General features: G+C 42.2%; 1 protein-coding gene across 1 annotated transcript in view; it reads left to right on the plus strand.

The window, feature by feature from the left end:
• Nucleotides 1-26,426, plus strand: part of PNPLA7 (patatin like phospholipase domain containing 7) — a 130,944-nt gene that overhangs the window by 89,053 nt on the left and 15,465 nt on the right. Inside the window, exons 27-31 of the mRNA XM_069772124.1 lie at nucleotides 9,012-9,168; nucleotides 16,550-16,666; nucleotides 21,116-21,185; nucleotides 23,251-23,367; nucleotides 25,247-25,395. Coding sequence (XP_069628225.1) covers nucleotides 9,012-9,168; nucleotides 16,550-16,666; nucleotides 21,116-21,185; nucleotides 23,251-23,367; nucleotides 25,247-25,395 — 610 coding nt within the window. The remainder of the gene's footprint in view (nucleotides 1-9,011; nucleotides 9,169-16,549; nucleotides 16,667-21,115; nucleotides 21,186-23,250; nucleotides 23,368-25,246; nucleotides 25,396-26,426) is intronic.

Here is a 26,426-nt window from a genome sequence, read left to right on the forward strand (position 1 = left end):
CAGCACTGTCCTCAGGCAGGTAAGCAGCCCTGGTGGTGTGGAGAGTGGCAGCCAGTGGTGCTGAGCTCTGCTTGGGTTTGGCCAAGATCCCTGTCTCAATCTTGGTGTCTGGCAGTCCTGTACAGAGCTAGTCTGTCACAGACTGGGTCCTTCTACACTCAGATCACACCATTTCCTAATTTCTACTTATACAAGATAAGAGTGAGGAGCTATTGCAGTTCCTGTTTTTAATTTTTCTCTCCCCCTGACACAGTCAGGCAGCAGGAAGACAGGTCTTGAAGAATATGTACTACTAAAAGGATCCCATTCCTCATCCTGATATAGCTGTAAAGGGTGTCAGGAAAGGGAACTGAAATATGAAAGAAACTTGAAAAATGTTTCTTCCCTTCTTTGAAACGGAAGAATGAAGCTTACCATCCAGCATCTGCAGTCTGTCAGTGGCCAATAATGGCTGATAGAGCAAGATTTCTGCAGTATGGAAGTATCAAAATGACACAAAAGAGGCTGAATCTGTTTCGTGTCATGAAAAAGAACCCTGAATACTTGAAATATCCTTCCTCCAGTTCCCGTTCTTCAAAGTAATCCCTTTGTACACCAGGCCAAATCTGTCTTTTGACATTTGGAAGGGCAGAAAGTTGGCAGCCCTGAGGTTAATCCTCATGACCTTTGCATTAGTCAGCCTGCAGTCTTCACCCTCCTTCACGTACGATTAGCTTGCTGCTCTGGTAGGTGCGTTTCAGAGGAAGGGAAGCTATTTAATGACCTGTAATACATTTTTGTGTGTATAGATAGATATCTGTATCTCAGTGCACAGCGGAGTTGTAATTTTTCTTTATTATATCCCTTTTTGAAGCTCAGATTGAAGTATGGGGGCTTCAGAGCTTGTAACTATTCATATAGGTGTTTGGAGAAGTGGCCTGTGCCGTGCATGTTTGTCCTCTTGTCATGAGTAGAGCATCCATTGCAACATGCGGATAAACCAGACCGACATCTGAACTCCAGGGTCAGCCACGCAGTCAGGCTCCTGGATTCCCTATGTATTTCAAAAAGCAGATTTGATTTCAGGGCAATATCCAGGAGCTAAAATAACAGAGAAGAGTTTAGACTCTTTATCCTTAAAGATAAAATTACACCTTTGACTTGGTGTTTTACTTTTGGTGCTGTTTTGTAGAGGCTGAAGGAGAAGGATAAGGAATGTGGGTTCTTCGAGATGATAATGATAACTTATGTTTGGATACCTAATTTGAGTCTTATCCAGGTCAGCCCTAGAGTATATGTTTGAACAAACAAAACCTGAGTCCTAAAAATAAAATAGTGAGTTCTGAGTATTTGCTTTTGTTGAAAAAAAACTCATGAGACATGGCTGTGAACTTGTACTGAAGGCTTCAGACTTTCTGTTTGCAAATGGTTGGTAATAGACTGCAGCGTAATTGCTCCTAAGAGGCTTTGTTTTGATTTCTTCAGGGACAGACCATCTTGTGTATTGCCCGAGAGCTCAGCCATATTCATCGTGTTTATGCATGTGTTCAAAATTCTGCCTCAAAGTGCAGTTGTCTTAAACACAGACAGAGCTCTGTGGCTGTTATCAGATCTGAATGCTAATTGCTTAGTGAGTTGTGTAATAGTTGGGTCATCACATGCACATAAAAGCTGTGTTCATGTGGCTTGGCACCCATGTAATGCTTAATGATCTGATTTTTCTTTTTCCCATCAGCAGCACCTATGTAATTGCTCATTTGCTCCTGTTGGCCATGGAGGTTGAAGATTTTACTGGCTTTTATTAAATCCTCCAAGCAGTGGGAGCTTGGGAGCTATCCACTTCAAAGTTACGACTTTAAAAAAAAAAAAAAAAAAAAAAAAAAAAATTAATTGCAAGTGGTTTATTTGGACTGTCCTGTCCTGATCTCCAGTCTTCAACCCACCAAACTCATTTAGTCATAGCAGTGCCTTTGATATACAGATGAAATTAAACAAGGAGATGGTGGAGTTTGTGGTTTAACTCTTGTTACTCATTTTGCACCTCTTTTTATCAGCTGAAAAGCGTGCTGTGTTACAGAGCTGCAAGTTTGAGGGAGTGCTTTCCATGTAGCAGTCGTAATGCTCTGTTGACAAGTCCACGTGCTTTCAGGAAGATGGTAAAGCTCTTGCATTGCTGTGATTTTTAGGAATCTGTCTAACTTCATCTGGGCAATGAGCTTTCCTGTTAAGAAAGAGGAGATTGGAGAAGTAGTAAGTAAAATCACAGTTAAATTCTTTAAAGTGCTGTGCTTTTGTTTTATTTCTGCAGCTTCCAGACGTTGTGCTCAAAATGGGTTCTTCTAAGACTTTTCACAAATAACTCCGAGGGGTGGGGGAAGGGAGGATATATTTGTTTTCCAAAGAAATTATCTTTCTTTGCAGATAACTGAATTGTTTCTTGGCTCAGAGCAAGAGTCAGGATTTTGTTTGGCACTCCCAAGTGGAGAGTGACTGGGGGGGTGCAGCTTGCCATTCAGCCTCTCTTCCCTCCTTCCTCCTCCTGCACGCACCTACCAAAGCATGCTGCTGGCAGGTGGGATCAGAAAACAAAAACTCTGGTTCATTTTCTGATTTACTTTTACTCTGGCTTTATTTTATGTTTTTTCTCCCCTCCAATGGCTTACTCATGTATCCCTTTACACCCCAGGACTGGGTAGACCTGACAGCCCTCTGGAAAGGGCTGAACAATTTTCATTCACGGACTTCTGTGTCAGGCACAAATCTCTCTGTTTAAAGCTTGTTCCAAAGTTAGTATATAAAGCAGAAACAAGATCAATGCTAAAAGGACATTGTATTTGTATTTTTCTTGCAGGAACGTAGTTTCACTGATAAATAGGAGTTGCTTTTTTTGCCAAACATGCCTGCATAGCACTGAGTACACAGGGTTAATGTGCAATCTCTATAGCATGGCAAGGCTAAAGGGAAAATGGCTCCTTAGCTCTAACTTCAGGACATGGTGGGAATCTGAGGGCAAAGCTAAGTGGGAGGATGAAACGAGGCTGTTGCTAATGAAGGGGAAGACAGGAAGAATTCAGGTCTCTGGATCAGTACGTGTGTATCTGGCGATAGTTTTAAAAATGGGCAGTGCAAGGGAGAAAGCTTCCTTCAGGACAGCTGCTGGGAAAGATCCTGTTGGTAGTTGGATGTTAGGATGAGAACCTAGTAATGTAGGATTATCCCTCTATTTAGCTTAGAAATGGGGCTTGCTTAATTAATTAATTAACGTTGTCCAGACTGGAAACTTCCTTGTAAGTGCACAGGTAGTACAGCAGAAGCAGAAATGCAGTGGTCTGTTTTCTGTTATCTTTTTGAGCTGACAGATAATCACTGTAATTATTCAGGCAAATTAATGATACTGGGAAGTTTTACGGTGAGGAAAGCTGGGAAATAATGTTATTGGAAAGATACAAGTATGATTAGATTTCAAAGCAACATTTATATGTATTGTTGCAAAAGATTGAAGGTACCAGATTAGAGGTAATACAGTTGTAACTCGCAGAAGACTTGCTTGATTTTTAAGAAAGTGACTGTGCTGCTCAATGTCTGGATCAGCAACAAAACACATACCAAAAAAATGCTGCTTCTTAAAGAGAAGTTTCTTCTTTATTTATCTCACATTTCCAGATACCACTCTGTATATCCCTTCATTTAAATAACATCTAATTTCCCCCCTGTCCCAGTACAGTGAGCACCTCCAGAATAACTCTGAGAAGTATCTAACACCACCACCACAAATTATGTTATTCAGATAACAGTTCTGTAGCGGATGTAGCGGTATCCATTAGTCTGAGACCTGCCAATTCAGTAACCAGCCCCACTATCAAGATCTGGGTCCGAGAAGTGCAGGTGGGCCTGCATGCCGTATCTGGCAGTGCTTTGGGACATGCTCTCCTTTCCTGTGGGCTGGAAGCTCAGTCATCTTCATTTTCTCTCTAGTGCTTTCAAAGCAGCGTTGGGAGAACGGTTACTCAACACACCACTTTTGCACATCTCTAAAATGGGTATAATAAATACATACTCATCTGCGCTTACCCCATAAGCTGGGTGATCTAACGACTGCTCGTAATGTGCTTTGAATCAAAGCTGTTATGAGAAGGAAAAGCTGTTTTTATTTGTATAGCTTTGCTTTTTCACGAGTTTTGAGGTTATGAGGGTGCCTTAATTCAGGTTTGTTAGACTCTAGTGGAGCTTAGTAAAGTCCCCTTGGCAATTTCTCTGCTTTTCTACCTACTTTCCCAGTTAACTAATCAGGAAGGTGGTGGAGCAAGCCATGCGTCCCACTCTGGGGAGGCTTTGGTTAGAGACACAGCAGAGCTCTGCAGCAGCCGTGACCTTAATCCTGTTTTTAACCAGAGGAAATAGCATCTCTTCAGTGCATTCAGAGAGATCTCCTTCATCTTGATGAGTCAGTTAGGAGAAGAGATGGGTGCTGGGGAGGCTGAATGCCTGAGGTGTATTTTCTTTTCCTTTCTGAAACTGAAGTGGACTTTGGAGGTGGGCAGTGTGATCAAGCTGCAGCCTTGCCTTGCTGCTCCGTTAGTCATGGTCTGAAAAACAAGTGTCCCCTCTCTGTGTGCTCACAGTATTGTGTTTTTTCTTTCTAATGCTGACAGGCAATATCCTATTGATATGTTAAATGTGGCTTGTGGAGAAAATATTGGTGCACAGGCTCTGTTTTTGTATTAATTGTATTTTCTTCAGCCCCCTGACCTAAGCACAGAAGACAGCCTGTATTCCTGCTGACGCTTTAATCTGAAATGTCCTGCTGCATTTGCTCGTTTCTTCCTGAGAGTCGTATCTAATCTGAGCTCTTGGCAGGCACGTGTGGAGCTGACACATGCATGTCTCACAGAAGAATTTTTCTTTTATCAGTTGTGCTCTGGCCTTCATGCATTACAGTCACATGCCAGTGGCATTTCCCCAGGGGGTGAAAGCAAGGACTTGTTTCAGTAGCAGGAATTTTCCTGAAAGACCTTCTGCCAGAAAGGCTGTGCTCTCTGCTTGCTGTGCTGTTATTTCAAGGAAGCACGTCTTCAACCCCATAACTTCTCTCCCTGCCATGTGGTCATTTATTTGTGGCCATTAGTAGTAAAGAAGAAATGGTGCTTGGAATTTAAGACATACAGCACAGCTTTTGGAGGCTTTTTAAGCATGTTGAGCACAAGGTTGGTAAGTAGTGCAGTAAGGAGCGCTTTGGGGCAGCTGATGCGCAGAGCAGCCCATGGTTTACCTTGCTCAGCTCAGGTTGCGAGGCAGTGGCAGGGGTAAAAACGGAGTGTGACTCTTATTTCCAGTTCCTCCTCGAACTGGTTGATGCCATTTCTGCTGTCTCTGCAAAGGGCACTAATTAATCAGGCCTGTCCTAGGAAGTGATATACAATGGAAAAGAGTTTTTGTTAAAATATAGACTGCATTTCTTGGGCAAATCTTTGGGTTCTGGTGCAAATTATTTGAAAGTAATCTTCTAGGCCATTTGTCCTTGGTGGCAGCAGTCCTTGTCGCTGTCCTGGGGACAGGCATTAATCCTGGCAGGGGAAATGCTCCATCCAGCTGCACTGTCAGGCAGCTTTAAGGCAAAGGACAGCTGCGTGTGCAGCTCCAGCAACATACTGCGCATCCCCTATCTGACACGCTCCTTCCTCATATGTAGGTGGATTTCCCTGTTCCTCCTTTCCTCTGGAGTAAGTGACATTCAGCTCTGTGTCAGCCAGGGAACCGGAGTTTTTCCCCATCCATTCCTCTGCTCCACGCAAGTACTGTGGCACTGATGTGTACGTACAGCGTCGGCACAAGCAATCTTCCTTTGTACTCCTCTTGCCAAATGTTGCCCTAAAACAGGACAGGTCCCCTGTGAAATTGTGCCTGGTATTACAACAAGTGCACAATTCCTGTTTTTTTTTCTGCACTACTAGTCTGTTAACAGGGACCTAGCTCCTGGCTTCAATTTCTTTTCCTCTTTAGTCATAGCACGAGAGCTGCCCACTCCGGCTATCCATGATGCACCAGCAAGTTGTCAGTGAGCGGGATGTGTGTTGCCTGGCAAAGAGCCGGCTCTGGCACACAGCTTCTCTTGGCAGCCTGCCCGTGTTTACGTACGCTGTGAGCTGTGAAGAAGTGGCCAAGAGAGAACCAACTGCAAGGAGTTGTTGAAAAGTTTCATGTAGTAGTGTTGCTGGGGTAATGATGGCCTAAAGCTATAGGGAGGAGAAAAAACCCATTTAAATCTTTCAGGAGGCTGGTTGGTACATGGAGAAATGGGGTGGGGTTGGGCACATTTGCCTTTCTTCAGGATTTTAGTTTGCACAAATACCTTTAGTCAGGAATGCTCCTGTTCAGGATGCTGGAACTGGAAGAAATCAGCTTTGTAGTTGTGTAATAAATGAAACATAATTTAGTCTGGCAGTTTATAGGAGGTCCCTTTCTGAGCAAAAAAAGTACTTTCATTCTCATCTTGCAGGTCAGTGCTTTGAAATCGATGCATCTGTTGGAGATACATGGCTGTTACACATTTAGCTGGATATTGGCAGGGACTCTGCTGAGGCACGACACAGAGGTGATGGCTTGCCAATAGAAGTAATAATAATCTTTTGCTATTCATTCAAGGACATCATACAGCAAAGTAAATACAAATCCAGAGTGATCACATGAAATCCCTCGTATTTTATGGACTCATGAATGTATGAGTGAGGAGCTCTAGTTTCAGAAGAGGTTAAAGGGAGAGAATCCAGTCTGGAGCTAGTCCTGGGCAGTTTAGAGTTGCCCTCCAAGCAGGAAATGCTTTACAGTACTCAACACGTCTTAACAAATCCACATGATGTAGGCTTTCTCCAGAAAGCAGGTTGCATAGTGTAAGGTCTGTTCCTCAGTGAAACGTCAGTGTCAGCTAGTGACTTATGTGCAGGGATAAGGCAGCAGTAAGTGTCAGGCACAAAAAGCAGATTGCAAAAATAGCTGTGATCTAAAACCCTAAAAACAATGGGCTCCTCTGGCAGGGATAAAAATATAATTCTTTTAACTTAGGGTATCTTATGAGAAGAAGGAATAGTAAAGCAGGGGAAAGAGAATTTGGAGAGGAAAGCTAAATGAGCCATTTTATGCTCTTGGATTACACCAGTGCAGATCTGTCATTGAAGTCATTTACACCAGTATAACCGAGAACCTGTCTCAAAGCATTTCAGCAGCTGGAAGGGATTTATTTAGATGGAAAGAATGTGTTCAGCATAGCTTGGCCAAATGACACCTATGGTGGACTTGGCAGCTGTTAGCAAGTATTTATAGGATGTAAACAGCAAGGGGAAGGAGGATGGAAATAGAGCAAACCGTGAGGGAACAGAAAAATGGGATGAAAATGGGAAAAGGAAGATTTTTACTGCTGTATGGCTTGGACTGCAAAGCATCCATCCAGGTGGAATGAACTAACTGACATGCTTGGTATTAATTCGACAAAGCATTTGAAAACAGAGGCTGTAATTTTGTACTAATAAGAAGGCAATCGGCCTCCACTGCTAATTTCTCTGTTTTTGTAATGGTTTTGTAGAACAGACAGGAATCTCTCTCCCATTAGGGGATTGCTGTTTATAAGAGCTGTTTATAAGATCAGATCAAATGTTCTACCTCTGCTTTCTCATTTCTGATAGCAAGTAGTAGCGATTGCTTCAGAAATGAGTATTTGCAACAATTAGCAGCTTCTGAGCTTTCTGAATGCAAGGCTGCAGCTCTCATTTTTCACGTTTAGTAGCCACTTACAGCCTGGTACCTTTGATTCATCCAGTCCACATTTAAATCCATTTGTGATTTGACCTCTTCAGCATGTGGTAACAGTAGTTTCCCCAATTTGTGCTTTACATACAAGTGTGTCTGTGTAAATTCTTTCCTTTCCATTAAACTTTCTGCATGGTGATATCATTGGCTGGCCCTGCATATCTCCCGTCAGTCATCATCTTCCCCAGTCAGAGATTCGAGTCTAGTTTCTTTTCACGTGAAGTTCCTTCCATATTCTGGTCATCTTTTATGCTTCTCTCTGTCACTTTCTAGTTCTGCTATTTTTTTTTCATGAGAAGTCTGAGGTTTGCTTGCAGTTTTCAAAATTCTGGTCCATCCTGGATGTATGTTCTTATATTTTCTGTTTTATTCTGCTTTCTTTAATTTGCCTTTTGAATTTACACTGAACACTAGGTTAATATTTTTCAGAGAATATCCACAGTGGTTCCAAAAATGTCTCTGCGTGAGCAGAGCTAGTTAAGAGCTCATTGCTGTAGGGGCATTGCTACTCTGTTTTTCTCTTGTCCCATCAGCACTGAGGTTCATCTGTTGTTTATCACTTGACTCCATCATTGCTCTGAGGTCCTTCCACATTTCTTGATTTCAAGGAAGATTGCAGATTCACTATCCTGAAGGAATTTGTATTATCCTCAAATGCTGCCTCCTCATCTGCCCCTCTCCTGGGTCTGTGTGCTGAATGAAACTCCTACCCTCTCATCACTGTTTGCCTCATCTTGCTCTTTGTTTTCCATATTCAAAGTCATTATTAATCCATGTGGTGACCCATCCCATGATCCCAGGCTGGCTGAGTTTCTTTGAAGAATCCCTGGAAAAGACTCTTGTGGAAAGGTCTCTGAAGTCCAGCTGTCCTTGGCTGCTTTGGAAGAACCCTAGTAGAATTTTTTGATGCATTGCTCTCTTACAGCCTTGTTGACTTTTCCCTTCCATATCCACTGGTTTGATTCTTGGCTGTTGTTTTTGTATCGCTGTCTTTCGTGCAGAAGTCCAGCTGAGTGGTCTGTGCTTCCTAGGATCTTCAGGGAGTCTATTTGAAGATTTCTGCGTTCATGACATCTTTTTCTGGCTTTGACGCTTGTTTAGCAAGAGATTGACAGTTCAGCTAGTACACACTCGAGTTCCCTTAGAAGGTGGCATTCATGTCTTTATGCTCTTTCAATGGCTGTTTGTCTGATAATGTTTTTTTGTTTGTTTTTTTTTTTCCTTTGGCACAGGGGATGCTCCCAAGTGGGAGTTATCAGAGCACTGATTGAAGCTGGCATCCCTGTAGATATGATCGGAGGAACATCTATTGGTGCTTTTATGAGTGCCTTGTATGCCGAAGAACGCAGCTACAATCAGATGAGGATTAAAGCTAGGCAGTGGGCCATGGTAAGCATTGGAAATGTTGCACTTCTCAGATGGAGTGTAAGAGCTTAACCGCAAGCCTTAGCAGGCAGTAGTGCACAAGCAGCCACCCAAGCAAAGTGCAGCCATCTGCACTTCGGTGTCTGTACAGCGAAAAGGGCCCCTGCCCAGCAGCGAGGGAGTGAATTGGGAAAGCTGCTTGCTGTTGTGCTGGCAGGCAGTGCGGGTGCCTGAGGAGACAGGAGTCAAATGCTTGACTTTGCTCTGCACAAATTCTAGTCACACTATAAACGTAGAGTGATGTCGTTTAAGTGTGTTAGCCTGTGTTTATCTTTGTTTTATCTTCTCTTTTTATGTGCTAGAATCTGTTTCCTTTCCAACTCTCAACAAATGTGTTTCTCTTTTGTATAATTTTCTCTCTTTCATTCTCACATGCTGTCATTTTTCAGTGGAACTGATTGACAGAGGTAATCCTTCTCTAAACTAAATACAAAATGTGTAATTCACGGTGTAGCCTGAGAACTCCAGAGTGTGGTACTCTGGTTCAGGGGAAATTTTTAACTTTAAATATTTAATAAAAGCAAAACCATATTTTCATAGTTAAACCAAGGTTTGGGAACATTGTTTTAAATAGTGACTTCTGTGGGTGAATTTATTTATTGATAAGTTGTTGGGGAAAAATTGTACTAGCAGCAGATTACACTGGTTCAAATTGACTAAAGGTGAAGATTAGTGTTATTTCTGAAGTTTGCTAGTTACAGCTTTGCATTGTTCATATGAAAACCACATTTTCATGTTGGTTTTCTTATTGAAAAGGAAGCAACATGGATAATTTTCTAAATTAGATTAAGCTCTGGGTCTGCTTAGATCTTGAGTTTTAGGGAGAAATAGGGGTCTGTAGTTGGCACATGTATACTGCTTACCTTTCCCAAGTGTCTTCTAATCTGCCATGGCTTTGAGACGAAATCTACTGTACCTTGGCAAGCTAAATAGTCTGGGGCATTAAAATACATATTGAGGCCCCAGCGTGTTTGTGCTGTCCTGGTGGGCAGAGGACCATGGGGCTCTGTTTCACTTCCCTGTCACTGTTTGCTAGAAGAATGTGGATTTTGTGCTTTTTGTTTAAGAACTGTCTGTGCCTGGCTGGGTTGGGAAGCACCTGAAACATAAACTGTGTATAATACAGAGCAGTTTGCTGGAATCGCAAAGGTGGAGGAGACTTGAGATTAAGGACATAAAAACAATTGTACTGAATCGTATCAGACATCCCTTTAACCTTGCACTCTTTATTTCCCACATCGGTCACTACCGAATGCTTACAGGACAGCATATGAGCAGGGTGAGCATGTGGTGATACCTCCCTGCAATGTTTTCCTAGTCTCCAACAATCTGTCTCACAGCTCTCTCCCCCTTGCTCTTGGTTAGGCTGGAGTGTTGGAATTTTCCTCCGTGCATTTGACCAGAGGATTATCTGCTCTTATTTTTTAACTTGTCAGATCTCTTCTGTGCAGGGGGTGATGCAGAGCTGGAAATACTGTTTTCGGGGCTTGTCAGGGCTGTGCTCCCATCGAAGCCGGCCTCATTTCCAGCACTGCAGCTCTTGAGCTTGCCAGCCTAATCTGGAATCACACTTGCTTTTACCAGGAATAGTTAAAGGTGAAGTGAAGAAATTTAATCTATTGATTAACTTTTGAACACAAATTGCAAAGCTCAGAGAATGTTTCACAAAGGAAAAGGCAGGTTTTGGCCCAGCTTCAGGCTGTTTGAGGTATCGGTACCTTGAAATCTGCAAATAAATAGCTGGAGGAGAGGTTAATGACCTCTGTTAGAGCAAACATTTCATCTTGTTAATGAAGAATGGATTCTCTTGAGGTTTTTCATGAGTGTTCTGACAACCTTGCCACGTCCACATCCAGACTAGAAATTGTTCAAGGGTTTGAGAATGAAAAAAGAAAAGACCGCTCTGTTTGAAGCCCTTTTCACTGTTAACAGCACAGTCCAGCAAAATGGTTGCATTGTAAACTGAAGAAAACCATGAAAACCCTCTCTCCAGGATCAGATCATAGCTAATGTACAAAGTAGCTTGAGGGATTATAAATCTTTTTAACAGTGGCTATTCTGAGTTATTTTCTCCTGTATTGTGTTGGAGCAACTGTAGACTGAGCAGGGAGAGTGGCTCCTTTCACTGAGCACTAGCTCTGTGTGTAACAGCAGGGAGATTTGTTGGGGATTCATGGAAGATCCACCCAAAGGAACCGAGTATGAGTGAGGTGACAAACCCAGCAGATAAGCCCCAAATTCCCAGTGTCCGGAAGTTATGGGACTGTTCCTGCTGTCCTGCAGAGCAGCATCACTGCCGGCGAGGACCACTGCAGGAGGCAGCTGCTGTGCAAGGGATGCTCTGGGAGCATCCTTCATTAAGCCAACGTCATGCAAAAAAGGCTTGAGCACTCCCTGCTACAGAAGCTGCTGATTCTGTTCCTCTGAAGCCTGTGAGCTTCTCCTGGTGAAGGTTATTGCTGAGTGCTCTTTGTGCAAAACCTTGCAGCCTGGCTTTTTTAGCGTGTGGGGTTTTTTGAAATGTCTTCGCTGTGATGGATTAGATAACTCTGATACTTATTTATCTTTTTAATACATCAAAATAAATGCTGGTTTTGTCCTGCAGTTACTTCTCTTTTTGATATTTTTAGAGATTGGCATATCTCTAGTTGTACACTTGGGGCTAGGAGAAGGGATATTTTTAATGGGGTGGGTTTTCTGGACCTAATGAAGCAGCAAAGAAATAAATTACTCTTTTGTCAAAATACAGAGGGGTATGAAAATCACCTGTCAGGCTAGTTATTATATATTGCCTCTCTGTGTCTTCTCTATCTGTGTTTAACCAGCAAAACAAACAAACAAAAGCTTTCATGTTTGCAGGTTGTTGGGTTTCCTTGGTTTTTCAATTGGAGAATAAATACTTCAAAGTATAAGATTTCACAACGAATGGAATATTATGCTGTTGAAGGGAATACAGTTACAGGAATGTGTAGCTAAAAAGCTTCCCATAATGAGAATTAAAAATTGTTGGGTAGGATGCTGCAGTCATTTGCTGTCTGTGATTGTTTGTGATTATATGACAGCTAAAATAAATGGGGGGGGGGGGGAGGGGGGTTCTGAGGTCGCAGTCATGAGGTTCTGCCTCTCCCAAATGTGGCTCTAGTATTTGTGCATTGGGAGATACTGTGGTTTAATGAGCTGATCTGGCCAAAAATTCATCTTTCCCCCCAGCTGTCACGCTAGTTTCTGGCCAGCTCAGCTCCTTGAGCTGCCTGCTGCAAAGGCAGCCATGCTGAGCCAGGGCAGGGGAGAGGCAGAACCATCAGCCCCAGTTTGGGTCAGATCAAGCTGCTGTCAGACTGGATCCCGATACTCTTGATCCATTACATTTGTTGGTTTGAGGAAGAGAAAGCTGTTCTCTGCTGTAACGAGGTGATGCCTGCACCCGTAGCCTGTGTGGAACCAGGTGCAGCTTAACGATGGCTTGGGAGCACAGCAGAGGAGCATGGTGGCAGCGTGCAACTGCCCTGGCCTGGCTCAGCAGAAGGGTTAGTGGGGAAAGGTGCGATGCCCATGCCATGGGGACCACAAATGGTCCTTCTGCTGTGGAAGTCAGAGGGAGAGCATCATAAGTAGGTGCAGTGTTTCATAAATCACTTTGCATCCTACACTATTTTATTTTGTTTGTATGCCAGATCTTCCTGTATAACAACAGCTACAAGGACAGATCCCTGCAAACAAACACAGAATCTGAGCTGAGTGGGCAAATGTTGCCAAACTAGATTGGCATGAAGAGCAGGCAGGATATTATGGGAAAGATACCTCCTGACCAGGAGAGATCAGCAAAATAAACTGATACCAGTCCCCCAGGTGAAGGTAGTCTTGGTTACTGTGACTTAGCACTGGTTCAAGCACAGCAAAAGGTAATATGAGCTAAAGCAGCTTTAAAGTGCAAAGCAAATCCTAAATAAGAGGTTCATTACAGATGCATGTTAATGAATGTGCACATATTGTCTCTTAAATTGGGTTGATGAGCTGCAGCAGAGAACCTGCTTTGGGTGTCCACCAGCCTGCTGGTGCTCGAGGACAGCATTGGCCTGCCAAGGCATATTCTGCTGTGGTTTGGTGCTTTTTAATTGCATCTTTAAAACTTTATCAACCAGTTTGGAAGGTTTTATTCACTAGGCTTGTCTGCTTGCAAAAATTAAACCAGGGCAGATTGCTTTTCCCTTGTAAGCCAGCTGAACTGTTCCCTCTTGTTGCCTTTCAGATGGAATTCAGTATTTGACATTATTAACAACAGAAGACAAAAATACTGGATGTGGTTTTGTTAAATCTTAAAAATTTGTTACATCAAGAGGTACAGGAAAAATCTATTTTCATGTAGCGATAAGGCCTGATGGTTCCTATTTACCATTTCAATCATGTTATTTGGGGTGTTGAAATTACCCTAAATCAAGGATTATAATTTGGGAGATTCAGATAAAAGGTTGTGTGCAAAACCCAAACATGCCTATTGCTTTGAAATGTCCTGTTAAGACACCAAACCATCCTATTTCTACCGTGTAGCGATCACGTCAACTAATGATCATGCAAATGCATGTTAATGTTACAGGATCAGGACATCTGAATCTGGTTTTAAACATACCTTTACTTACCTTGCTTCTCTCCTTTACCAGACTCTGAGATGGCTACAGTTTCTTAGATGGGTTAATTTCAATTTTCTTCAACTCTTAGATTTCTTAATAGTTTACCTTTAAATCTGAACTTCCATTATCTGTAATTCCTGCCTTCAGGATAAATATATCCCTGTAGTGCTCTTTATCTGAAACTGTTGGCCTAAGTTATTTTTTTTTATTTCGCCTTTAACATTTCTTTTTTGTGAATTCCTTTGCTTGTTTCACTGAAACTTCTATGAAACACTGAAAAGGTACTAAAAGAAATTTTGGATGCTATCTCTATTAGTTTAAAAAATATTTAATCTGTTCTGCTGTTTTAAATTTTTGTTCTCGCAATAAGTTTTCCCATACCCTTGCTTATTTTTATACTCAGGAACATTGAAAAATCCTGGGATTGTCCTGGTTTTTGACACCATTTTACCACCATTCTGCATCAAAGAACAAATAGCCAGAGATTACAATTCAGGTTTCTTTTTGTCCATCATCATGTGCATTTGCTCTTGTTCTTCTGCTCTGTGAGAAGAACCTTGTCCCTTCCTTGTTGAAGTTGCCTTATGCCACAGGGTAACTTTAAAAAATAATTTTAGGATTGAAGGTCTTTTTAAAAAGAAAGCTCATCTTGCAGCAGAGCTGTAGAAATGAAAGTTCATGAGAAGTTAATGAAGGATTGCAGAATACCCGCTCACTCCGAAGAGAACTGGTAGAGATGCCTTAAGGATGCGCTTCCATGACTGTACTGTAGGGAACGGAAGCTGCATCATTCTTGGAGGCGCTGGTGTTGGCCCTTGTGCTGCTGGTTAGTAGAGAAGTATGAAGAGGAGCAGAAGTCAGAAGGCTCTGGCTGCCTTTCCAAAGGGTGATCTTTAACTTCATTTATCTTGAGAATGGTAGGTGGTAGCAGCTGTTCTTGGAAGGCTGAGGGAGGCTGTTGGCCATGAGCATCAGCTAAAAGGGCATCTTCCAGTTATGAGAAATGAGAATATTAATAAATAACTGTTAATTAGAAGTATTTTGTTCATGTACGAGATTACTGCAAGCATTAATTGCAGGGAAAATGTAGAGGATCAGCGTTCTAAAGATCACTTGCCACAAGGATAGCCTGATGTTTGGTGCTGAGCTGGAGAGATTTTTCTTCAGTATTAAATAAAGGACTTTTTGTAAATGCCTCTTTCCCTGATTTAATCATTCTAAGTAACGTCAAAGACCAAATCCCTATTTTAAGTACAAAACTAATTCCATTTAACTCTGAAGCTGTGGGTAGCGTGTCTATAGTTAGGTTGGCACACTGTCGTCGCCCCATCAGAATCCAAAATGAAGACCTGAGTGAAGGTGACAGGTTCATAATTGGTTTTGTGCTAAGCTTTTACATTCTACCATGTTTCCTGTTCATATACTTGTTTTTAAGGATCTTTTTTATTTTTTCTTTTTTTTTTTTTAATACTTGGACATGCATTCTCTGTGCAGATACCCAATATATATTTAAAAGCAGCTGGACATGACAATGTAGGCTAATCCTGCTGCTCTTTAAATAATTGCTAAAGGAAAGCAAAGGCCAGATGTCAATCACAGATCTTTTAATAGACTGCAGGTTTAGGGGCTGTTTCGTGCTATAGGTCTCTGACTGGGTACAATGTCTTATTGTCTGTTAAGTAGTTTGTTAAATTATAGAGAACAGAGAGAGAGAAGATATTTCATCTAATAGAAATATTTCATCCAGTGAAATCCTATTTAATTGCAAATGAGTTAATTGGGCTTTTTGGTCTTCTATTGCATTTTAACCAAGTATGATGTAATATGTTAGGCACTGAATGTTGTTAGGATTTATTAGGATTTGAGACCAATAGCGTGGGTTTGGGACAAATGCAGTGGCCATTATGTCATATAGTTTAGGTATTTTTGTCATTTTATCTTGTAGGTTAGTGCACCAATGTAATGCACTTGAAATGGGGGGGGGGGGAATCCATGGAAGCTTAATTACAGTATATGTGTGTTTAGAAGAGACACATTTGACAGTGCCTGCTGCTGTTATGTAATACAATAGGTATCTATAGTGCTTTAAGAAACCTAATGTGATTTGGTTTATCTAGCTCATGTGAGTGCCCGCAGTAGTATCTAAATGCTGACTACCAAGCAGCAGGTGAAGAGCACAACTGACTTTAGGAATGAGAAATCATGGACACTGATACATAGAAAGTGTGTTTAAAGCTCTTTAACATGTGACTGACTTAACCTTGTTGCAGTCCCAGAGAATCACATACATGGTTTTGTAAGTGCTTACACTGAGGCAGATAAAAGATTTAAGACTGGAAGAAAAATTAGGTGTGATCCACAAATGAGAAGAGATGTACGAAGACATAGATGTGCCCGTGCGCACTGCTTTAGAGGGATGTTTTGATTTATGGGTAGAAGGGAAATGATGCAAATGTACATTCTTCCATAGCCTTATTGCAAACTGGCTACAGAGTTTGCTGCTTTTTATTTTAAATTTATGGCACCGTACAAGGAGTTACTGATTGTAGTTGTATTTCTGTCCCCTTGACAACTTTTGTACTTATAATAGCAATGCTTCCAACGTGTTGGCTGTAGAATCTGGAATATGTCGTCTCTTGAATTGCATACATTAATATGGATTAATATGGTTTCTTGCATATATTTACCTTTGAAATGCCTTTTTCCCCCCCCCTTAGGTTATGAACTCAGTGTTTAAGACTATTCTAGACTTGACATATCCAATAACATCTATGTTTTCTGGAGCGGCTTTTAACAACAGCATCAACAACATCTTCAAAGATAAGCAGATAGAGGTAGGTTGCTTATTCACTTTATGTATGGTAAATGATGCCCCTGTATTCTGTTGTAGTAGAAATAGCTTTCTTCCATGGTAATATGAGATATGAGACGGAAAACATGTTAAAACTGTGAACGTAATGTCACATGAATATAGGAAGGAGCTATTCTTTCATTTTGGTGGATTTAGAAAACACAAGGAGTAGATTATTTGTAGCTATTTCTGTTCTGTTTGACAAAGGGATCCCCTCGCCTGAGAGCAGAAGTTAAAATTGCATTACTGAAGTAGAACTGCTGAGACTTTTATCATTATTTTTCTGCAAATCAGGTCTAAGAGACCCTTAGGGCATAGCAGAAGAAGGTCTTGAAGAGGGTAGCAATGGGTTTGGCTTTTTTTAAATTTTATTTTTGAAGCTAGAGGGAGTTTTTATGAACAGCCTATTGAAAACTGCAATAACGTCAAAGTGTATTGTTTCCTGTTCTGCATATGGCGACCTTCTTGTAATTGCTAGATGTTGTATGGTCTACCTGAGCTGATAGCCACATTCAGATTCCCACCTATCCTCTGCCCTTCAGCAGTAGGAATTTATAAAGCACATTATCAATGGTTGTCTTCCAAGATCGTCATGCTTAGAGAGTGTTTGGGTAGTCTTGCAATCTTACCTCATTTGCAGTTTTAACCAAATTATTCCTGTGTTTTGAATCCTTGTGATAAAACATTATGTAGCAAATGAACACTATGTATACTTTAAATACATTTATTAAAAATAATCTAAAACATTCCCTACTTAAATGTAAGTATAAAAGTGATTAATCATCACATGGCTTAAAATAGCATTTTGCTGTGCAGAGTGGATGGTGCTGGAAACAAACAGGTTTTAGAGTGATAAGTCCCTTCTCAGACTGGAATTTTTTTTGTTTTATTATTTGGGCAGCACTAGCCATACTCTCATTTCTTTAATCATGCGTATCCCTTCTTGAAGCATGCCAGCTCCTATCTTTGGTTTCAGCAGTGCCTGATAGGAAAACATGTGATTGTCCAATGACTAAACCAGCTCTGCTCTAATTGCTTTGACATAGCCGAGGAGCTGCCTTATGCAAAGCGCTGAGACCTTCTCAGTGGTGCGAAGCACTGTCTTCTCTTAGTTAACTTGGTGTGACTTGTGGATGGTACCTTGCAGCATGAGGCTGTAGGATAATGCCGAGCAGAGCTTTGAGAAGGAATGAGTGACAAAATGGAAGAAAATCTCCTCTGAGATTAGGTGGCCCCAGCTTCCCCTGCTCTATCTATCTCTGCTTTTGATTTCAGCAGTCAATTTATTGTACTTCCCTTTAAGATGTAGTAGATTCCTTCCTTATGATTTTTAACAGCTGTAATTGTATGATCTGTTCTAACATTGCATTCACAGGAAGGTTTTGTCCAAGAGAAATCCGGTTCTGAGGCATGCAACAGCATCATCTTTGTGCGCACATGCTGAGTGTCATAGTGTCTTTCAGTTTGTGCCTGAGAATTTCCTCACATTGGAAGACTTCCATTGGATAAATAAAGAGAAATGTTGTGTAGCCCTGCAAGGAAAGAGGCAGTTACTCCTTCATTGCAGTTCGTGTTATCAGTGCAGGTTAACCAGTCATGCCACTAGACAGACAGAAATTGAAAGCTGCCTAAGTGTAGAGGGCAACTTATAAAGTAGCAGAAGCTGAACTAAGAAGCATTAAGCCTTGAACAAATGTTTCCTTAAAGCATTATTTCGAAGCATCCAAACTGCAAACATCCATCTTTTCTCAGTAGTTGGAAGTGTTTTTGGAGGGGGCTGGGTAGCAATGATTTCCAACTGGAAATACATATTAGCAAGAGTTAATTATAGCCTTACAACCATACATTGTGTTTGGATGCTTGGCCACAACTGCTTCTTCCTGGGAGGATCCACAGTGATTGTAGCAGAAGCTGAGAACTTCCTCCCTGAGGGCCTGGGGTGGGGAATGGCCCTTGTGTCTCTCTAAAAGCTTAAAATCAGCAAGCACTGGGCCGGATCCTCCTTTTTACTACCCGTGGCTGTGAGGTGGCACTCCTGCACTTATCACATGTGCCCTCATCCCTCTTCTGCATCAGAGCCAGGGAGCAGAAGCACTTACGTTGAACTGCTATTTCTGACATTGTAAGGGAGGTTTCCATTTTCTCTTAAACTTGCTCTCTAACAACCCTTGTAACGTAGGTGTCTCCTGATTCCCAGCAGTGCTGTTTGTGGGGTAGCCCTGGTTACCAGCAACCCCCGTGATTGCTGCTACAGATGTCAGCCAAAGGCGCTCCACGAGAAGAGATGAGCCTGTGCAAGTTCTTCCAGGAAAGCATGCAGAAATCCAGGACAGGGTGCTTGAAAGATATTTCTCAAGAAATACATTTATTTTCCTCTGAAATTACCCATCCTTCTAGGAGAGCACCAGGCTCTGGAATTTTTGTCTCCCATGCCAGAAGCACAAAATGCTCTTACAAGTCATCTCAGCTGGAGGTTCAGGTGTGAGGAATCAGAAAAGACTTGTTATCAAGTCCTGTTTCAGACTTGAATAATGCTCTGTCTCCAAAATAAATGGAACAATATCTGAGAAATGCAGGCTTTATTATTGCATGATGGATCTTGGTTTAGTTTCCTTCATGCATGTGTTTTGCATGAAAATGAAAGGAAGTGTCAGATAGACTTCTTTCCCCATTCCCCTATTTTTGCTTAAAATGTGGTTGACGCACTGAGATCTGCAATCATCAGAATATCTTTAGCATGGAAAGGCACCCCTATTACTCTCGTACTCACAGTTTATTCATCCGCCTTCCTATGGCATTTATACCAGATGGGTTGCAATACTTGTGCAGCGCCTGTTAGCCTTCCCAATTCCACCATCTTTGCAGAGCTGCTTAAGAGATTAAACTTGCTAGAAAAAAACCTCCTTCTTGGCAGTTCAGAATTTCATATTGAACAGCACAGAAACTTACACTAGAAGTACAGACTGAGCAGAGGGGGGAGTGCTTCTCACTCAGGCTTGATAGCTGGAGTCCAAACCCTTGTTTGGCTTGAGTTTAAGGGACATCAAACCTATGCTAAAGAAGGCCCAGACACCTTGTCCCACAAGCAAAGAGGCTGGATGGATGGGAAAGCAGATTTATCTCTTCAGTCTTGATTCAGCTTTGCTGATTGACAGAGCTGTTGTTCTCTGGGCATAAGTTCAATTTATTCAAACAAGTCCTCCTTCTTCCCTTTGCAGGCTATGCTTTCACTAGACACCATGGAGACCTCCCAAAACTATCCTCTCTCCAAAAAACTCCTATGCAGTTGGGAGGTCACCTTCCCTTTCAGTTTTTCCAGCTAGTGTGATGTGAGTACAGACATGGCTGAAACAAAAATGAGAACTTCCCCTGCCAGGAGCAAGGCTTGTTGGTTTGGTCTAGCGCCATTGAATAAACTTGTAAAGCACTTACTTAGCTCAGCTGTTCTTTTTGTATATCGTCCTCCTTCTTATGTACAACACTCCTCACTGCTATTTTACACTGCAATATCTCAAGCAACTTCTGGGCTCTTCTTGAAGATCTACCTTGCAGGATCTTTTGCTCCTGTCGGTAATGCCGCAAAACTTTGTGTTCGTCTCTTTGACTCTAGGCAGCTTTGGGTCTCAGCAGCATTGTTCTGCATCTCCTGCTGAAATGACCCATAGCCTCATCACCACGAGGCACAAATTGAATGTCATTTAGTCAAGAGGTCATGACTCATGTTCTTCCCAATTTGTCTTAGGCTGTGGTGTCTCAGGAACTGAGATGCTGCCTGCTAGTCTTAGGTTGGGGTTAGAGGGAACTGAGGAGTTGCATACTCATCCATGGTGAATATGATTATGGAAGACTTGCTCTGTGCAGTGGATGAACACCACCTTGAGTAGAAACAGTTGGGTGAAATGCAAGAATGGCTGTACTGGGTGAGATCAAAGTCTTTCTAGCTTAGTGCCACGTCTCCAGGGGAGGCAGCAGGTATCTAGCGACCGACGTAAGAACTGAATATATAAAAGGTGAGCATTCCCTTCACATTGTCCTCCAGCAATAAACAGCCTAGGGATCTCTTTAGATGAGAGTTATTGACCACCACACTTGATCTGAAAGAAGAACAGATATCAGAAAGGTGAACTCTAGTTTGAGTGATGAGGTTTCTGTGCTGCTCTGTATGCTGGACAGTCTGGAACAAGTATTTCTTGCTGTTAAAAAAAGGAAATAAGGATTTTTGTCTGCCTTGGTTCTGAATGAAGTGTTTGCATAAGAAACAAATTTATGAACTTAAACACAGGGCTGACAGGTTTTTCTCCATCGATGCAGGCATTTGTGTCTGCAGCTCTGTTAAGATACAGAGATTGTTGCTTTGGTTTGTGTTGGGCACAGGTTTTAGTTTAAACGCAAGGTTACAGATTTAGTAAAATTGGGACCTCCTCTGTTGCAGGATCTGTGGATTCCTTACTTCACTATCACAACCGACATCACTGCCTCTGCAATGAGGGTCCACACGGATGGTGAGTGTGCAGGTGGCCTTCTCCACCACCAGGTCTTAAATAATGATGTGAGACTTCATTGTTACCCCTTGTTCCTGGAATTTTTCTTGCCTTTAAATTTGTCTTTCCTTTTGTTTCTCTCTTTGTTATTTGCTGAGCACCAAACTGTGGTTGTACACAGATAACAGGGAACAGAGCTGTTGGGAAGAAATTAAATGAGGTGCTCTATTTACTGTTTAGAGAGAAAATGGGTCTATTGACACCATTCTGTTTCCTTAAAACATCTCATGAAGTGCAGGTGTTTTAGCCATAAATCAGACTTCATGCAACCAAAACATTTTAAGATACAAATTCCCCATAAATGAAGCGGTTTTCCCAATAAAGAGATTCCTGTGCCTGAAGCAGAGGCTGGGTTGGGTTCTCACTTGTGTCCAGTCCTCTTTATTTCTCTGATGGAAAACTGTGGTGTACTTTACTGACTGAACAGAGGAGAAAGATCGGAGGTGTCTGCTCTGCTGTCAGGACGTGGTGGCAGCCCTGTGGGACATTTGCTTTAGCTTTTGTCTATTTGGGGTAATGGTGCAGTGACTCAGGCTTCAGTGAAGACGGTACAAGCCTACCAGGTGCCCCAGATATTTCCTTGGGTGGCTGAAGCCTTCGCTGCCATGTCTCTGATGTTTTTTCTTTTGAGCTGGCTCAGTCAGGTAAGGCTCTCCATTCCTGCTGTTAGGGCGTGGGTTACAGAACTGCTAAATTATACTGACATCGGGGCTTTGTTGATCAAGGACAACCAAGGGAGCTAAAACAAGCAGAAAAAGGATACAAAACCTTTCTTAGAGGGTTTTTATTCCCGTTCTGCAGCAGGTTAAGCCAATTGAGGTCAGGAAACTCACTCCATCCAGCTACTTGTCCCTGTGGAAGTTTAATGTAAGGATAGAAATCAGCTGGAGAATGGTTATGGTTGTCTCCAGAATTCACTGAAAGGAGAGGAAGGAAGTTTCCAGCTGCTGCAGTTTCCCATCTTGCTTTCATCTGTGGGGTGTAACACAGAAGTCAGCATTTTTCTTGGGTGGAATTTCCAACTTGACTAAAACTATTAATAATAAAACCCAAATCTGCCAGCATTGACCTGTGCTAAACAGTAGGAGTGCTTAGGTTACAATTAGGAACAGAACTGTTATACATTTTTAAAAGAAAAGAAGAAAAAAAATTCTCAGTTTGCTGAAGAGTTGCTGTTTGAAGCACCAAGTAGTCAATTATTGAGAAGTGAGCTAACACTGCAAGTCTTACTTATTTTTGATATTTTAAAGATTCGCTTCCCAGACAAGACTCTTGGCCTCTTTGTAAATGCAGTGTCTTCTCAATTCAGCTGATGCAAATGTTAAGAGAGAAATCAGTAAATAAGAGCCTTAAAGCAGAATATTTTACAGGAAACAGATCCAATCAATTTCTACTAGATTAAACTTTCGAACAGCTTAAAAGATTATAACTTTCTTCCTCACAGCACTATTAACAGAAATGTCCTAAGAGATAAGATCGCCACCATGCACTTGCACTGGTTTTACAAGTGTGAAGATGTTTGCTTATTACAGAGCAGGGAAAACAGAATTTTGGGGCTTCTACAGCATATATTTTTCATGTTCAGCTCCTGCTAAAAGTCTGGGTTTTGTGGATCTCTGTAGAACATAATGGCTTTAGCTGCACTTCCATCTGCTTATTCTTTCTGCCTTTGTCCCCAGGAGAAGCCTTTTCCTTTCCTTAGCAGTGTAAGCTCAACAAAGCACTAAAGATGATCCCCGCAGTCAGGCATATGCTGAAATTTCCTTGAAGGCAATAAATATGAGGCATGGGCTTAAAACTGTGGTTTCTAAGGCCTTTGCCTGGTAGTGTGTCTGAATAGCCTTCCCCTTCCCCCCCGCCCCAGCCAGGATTACGGTATAGAAAATAATAAACTGCTTTAATAACTTTCTAACAGTATTCACAGGAGAGCCTCTATGTCCCGATTATTTTAATGAATGCAAAAGCCTGCCCCACCTCTGTGGCAGTAATTAATGCTGTTGCCATTCCCTCTCTCTCACTCCTGCAGGCTCTCTGTGGAGATATGTCCGTGCCAGCATGTCTCTCTCTGGGTATATGCCTCCTCTCTGTGACCCGAAGGATGGGCATCTCTTGATGGATGGAGGCTATATCAACAACCTTCCAGGTAGGTGCACAGATCAGTTGGGAGGAAGTTACCAAGATCACAGCCCATCAAACAGTCTGCAAAACTTGGTCCTCTTTTTTTTTTTTTTTTTTTTTTTTTCCTTCTCCTCCCAAAAAAAGAAACAAGGAGAAAGACTGCAGACAGTTTTAATCTCATGATGTTTACCAGGAGTCATTGTTCTCAGTTTCCTAGGTGTTTGCTTTATCACGGCTTTATTAAGACTACTTTTTGTTAGGAAGTGTTTCCTAATAGACATATTCTGAACATATAATGCCAAGCTAATTTTGAATTCATTTTAGTGCTTACTGAAATGAGAGAGCAGAAATTAAACTATCTTCAACTTTTTTGTCAAAAAGTACCAGTTGAATACAAAATAATTCTGAGAAAGCAACAGCATTAACTCTTCGTTGTTCACACTGGTGTCACCCAGAGCCCAGAGGGTTCAGCTGACAGGCATTGGTGTCTTGGTTAGCTGCTAGCACCTGGCAGAGGTGGAATCATGTGGTGTTCAAAAGAGTGCTGTGGAGTTCGGGGTGTTCTGAGGACTGAACCCAAAAGGGTCCAGGGCATGTGAATTCACTTGTGTGTGTTTGGGATGTGTTTTGTGTCAGGGTTGTCATCGTAGTCAGAAAGCACTGGAAGGTGGGTGGCTCAGGAGGGCAGCCAAGATAGAACAGAGATGCGTGGTGTCATTGCATTTTGTGACTATAATTGTGTACAAATAAAGAGGAAGGAATCTAAGTTAGAGACTCCACATCTGAGCAACCTAAGTCATTTACATGTTCCAGACAGACCCAGACTATATTTTTGCATCAGGGCTGTATTTGCCTAAAAACCAGAAATGGAAATAACACAAAATAGGCCCCCAAAATCTGCATCTAACATTCTCTGTTTGTGTCTGTAAGCAAAAGTATGAATTGCAAACCAGAGCACCTTTTCCACCTGCACATAAGTGTCTAAATTAAGCATCTAAATTGGCTTTTCAGAGCTGTGGTTTTCCTACGCATAGCTATTCTGGAAACTGCAACTATCTTGGACTCTGGGGGTGTGCAAGAAATATAAATTAATTCTGTGAGGTACCTGTCCTTTTCTTCCCTCCCTTGGCACTAACCTAAATCCTCACCCGTATCCAAAGGCTGCAGCTAGTCCTTTTACTGACCTTGAAGTAGGAAATGTTGCCTCCTTTCTTTCCCACTTCCAAATAGGAATCTTTTTCTTGGATCCCAAAGCTTTTCCTAGACTGAAATATTCCCAGTCTGGTTTCTGTGCTGCTCCTTTCCTTTATTACCTTCTATCTGCAGAGTTGACCCCTGCACTGCTGACTCTTCTCTTTAAGGATCTCTCTACAGGTCCCCCAGATTTTTTGTTCTCATGAGAACTGCTGCGCGAGGTAGAATTAATGTGGGTTTAATGTGCTCTTTCAGATTATACCTAATATGGTGTAACTATGGCCTCGAGCTCTGTGTCTCATCTTCTCTCCCCTGCTCCCTGCCATATAGTTTTGCTGCTGCCTTCACGTGGCTTCTGGTGACAGTGTGACCTCAGAGAGAGTCAGGTCATCCCACCGATCCAGGGCAAAACATACCCCGTAAGCGATGTTTACCAGAAGTTCAGCAATGGGAACTCACCCTGAGGTTACGCAGGGGCTCGGTCGGTGCACACTGGGATCTCTCTGTTAAAATGGAGCAGGTATGGTAGGAGCCTCCCTGAGAGGAGAGTGGCCTCTTGGCAGAGTTGCTGCAAGTGCTTATACCTGAGGCTGTTCAGACACACTCATGGTGGGTGTAATGTCAGGTTATATACTCCCTAGCAGTACATATGTAAGCTTTAGCTTAGGGGTTGGCAGCTCTGGTACTGATACCACCTTCTTTACCACCAGCTGATGTTGCGAGGTCCATGGGTGCAAAGGTGGTGATTGCGATCGATGTGGGGAGCCGGGATGAGACAGACCTCACCAACTACGGCGACTGCTTGTCTGGCTGGTGGCTGCTCTGGAAGAGGTGGAATCCACTGGCCGAGAAAGTCAAGGTATTGTAGACTTATACTAAAATGGCAGCTGTTTTTATGCACAGAGCAGGAAGCTTCCCTTGTTCATTCAGGGAGCAAGCCTGGTTAACAGACCATCATCTTTCCTGGGTTTGAGCTCTTAGTCATGGACGAATACAGCTGTGCAGTGCCCTGACACCAAAGGAAGGGCAGTGACACGGGAGAGGGTAGAGTCTCTGTCTGGGAAGGGGGTGGTAGAATTGTCAGAGCAAAGAAATGTTTTTTTAGAGGTGTATTAAGTTTTGATAAAGTCAGAATTTATGAATTTTACAGATAAAAGTAGTAACTTTGTCCAATTCTGTGTTTCTATCCTATATGTCTCTGAACTGTTGATTTAGGGAGATTTTAGCACTAGGCAGAAACTAACGTTACTACCACTGATAAACACGGGGCTGCAGAGCACAATTTATTTTTTTTCTCTTGTTGCATGCAGTCAGGCCAACTCTGTTACTTATTCTTCTGTATTTCCTAAATTATCTGGCTCTGCAGCTGTCCCCCAAGTGAATGCTGTTTTTTGTTCTTCCCTCCCAGCTACAGTTAACACACTCCTGTGTTGGAATTGGAAGCAAAAAACTTGTTTGTGCTTCCCAAAGTTGGGAAAAATACTACAAACTCTGGGTACTGCTCTGTAATCTAAAGTTTTTCTCTGTGATAACTCCCTTCCCTGAAAAGGTCTGGTCTCCCTGAGAAGTGGCCATTTGGAGTTGAGGCAGCTGTGGAGTGCCCTGCTGTGCCTTGGCAGAGCTGACCATGCTGCTCCCAGCATGTACTGGGAGTGTTTGGTGGGGGAAAATGGAAGACCCTTATGAACATCACTGATTTCTGCCTTGAAGGATCACTGCCCCTCTCACCTCAGCACAGATCTGTCTCTTAAGGTACCACTATATCCCAGAATGAAAGACTCGGTTCAACGTTGAACTGCAGAAATATGTTGGAAGGCAGTTGCCTTTCTGCTGTTGATTATGGAGACTCCTTGGCTAGCTGTCCATGCTGCCTGCGAAACAGATGAAGGT

Source organism: Haliaeetus albicilla, chromosome 26 (assembly GCF_947461875.1).
Source record: "Haliaeetus albicilla chromosome 26, bHalAlb1.1, whole genome shotgun sequence".
In the NCBI taxonomy this organism is placed as follows: domain Eukaryota; kingdom Metazoa; phylum Chordata; class Aves; order Accipitriformes; family Accipitridae; genus Haliaeetus; species Haliaeetus albicilla.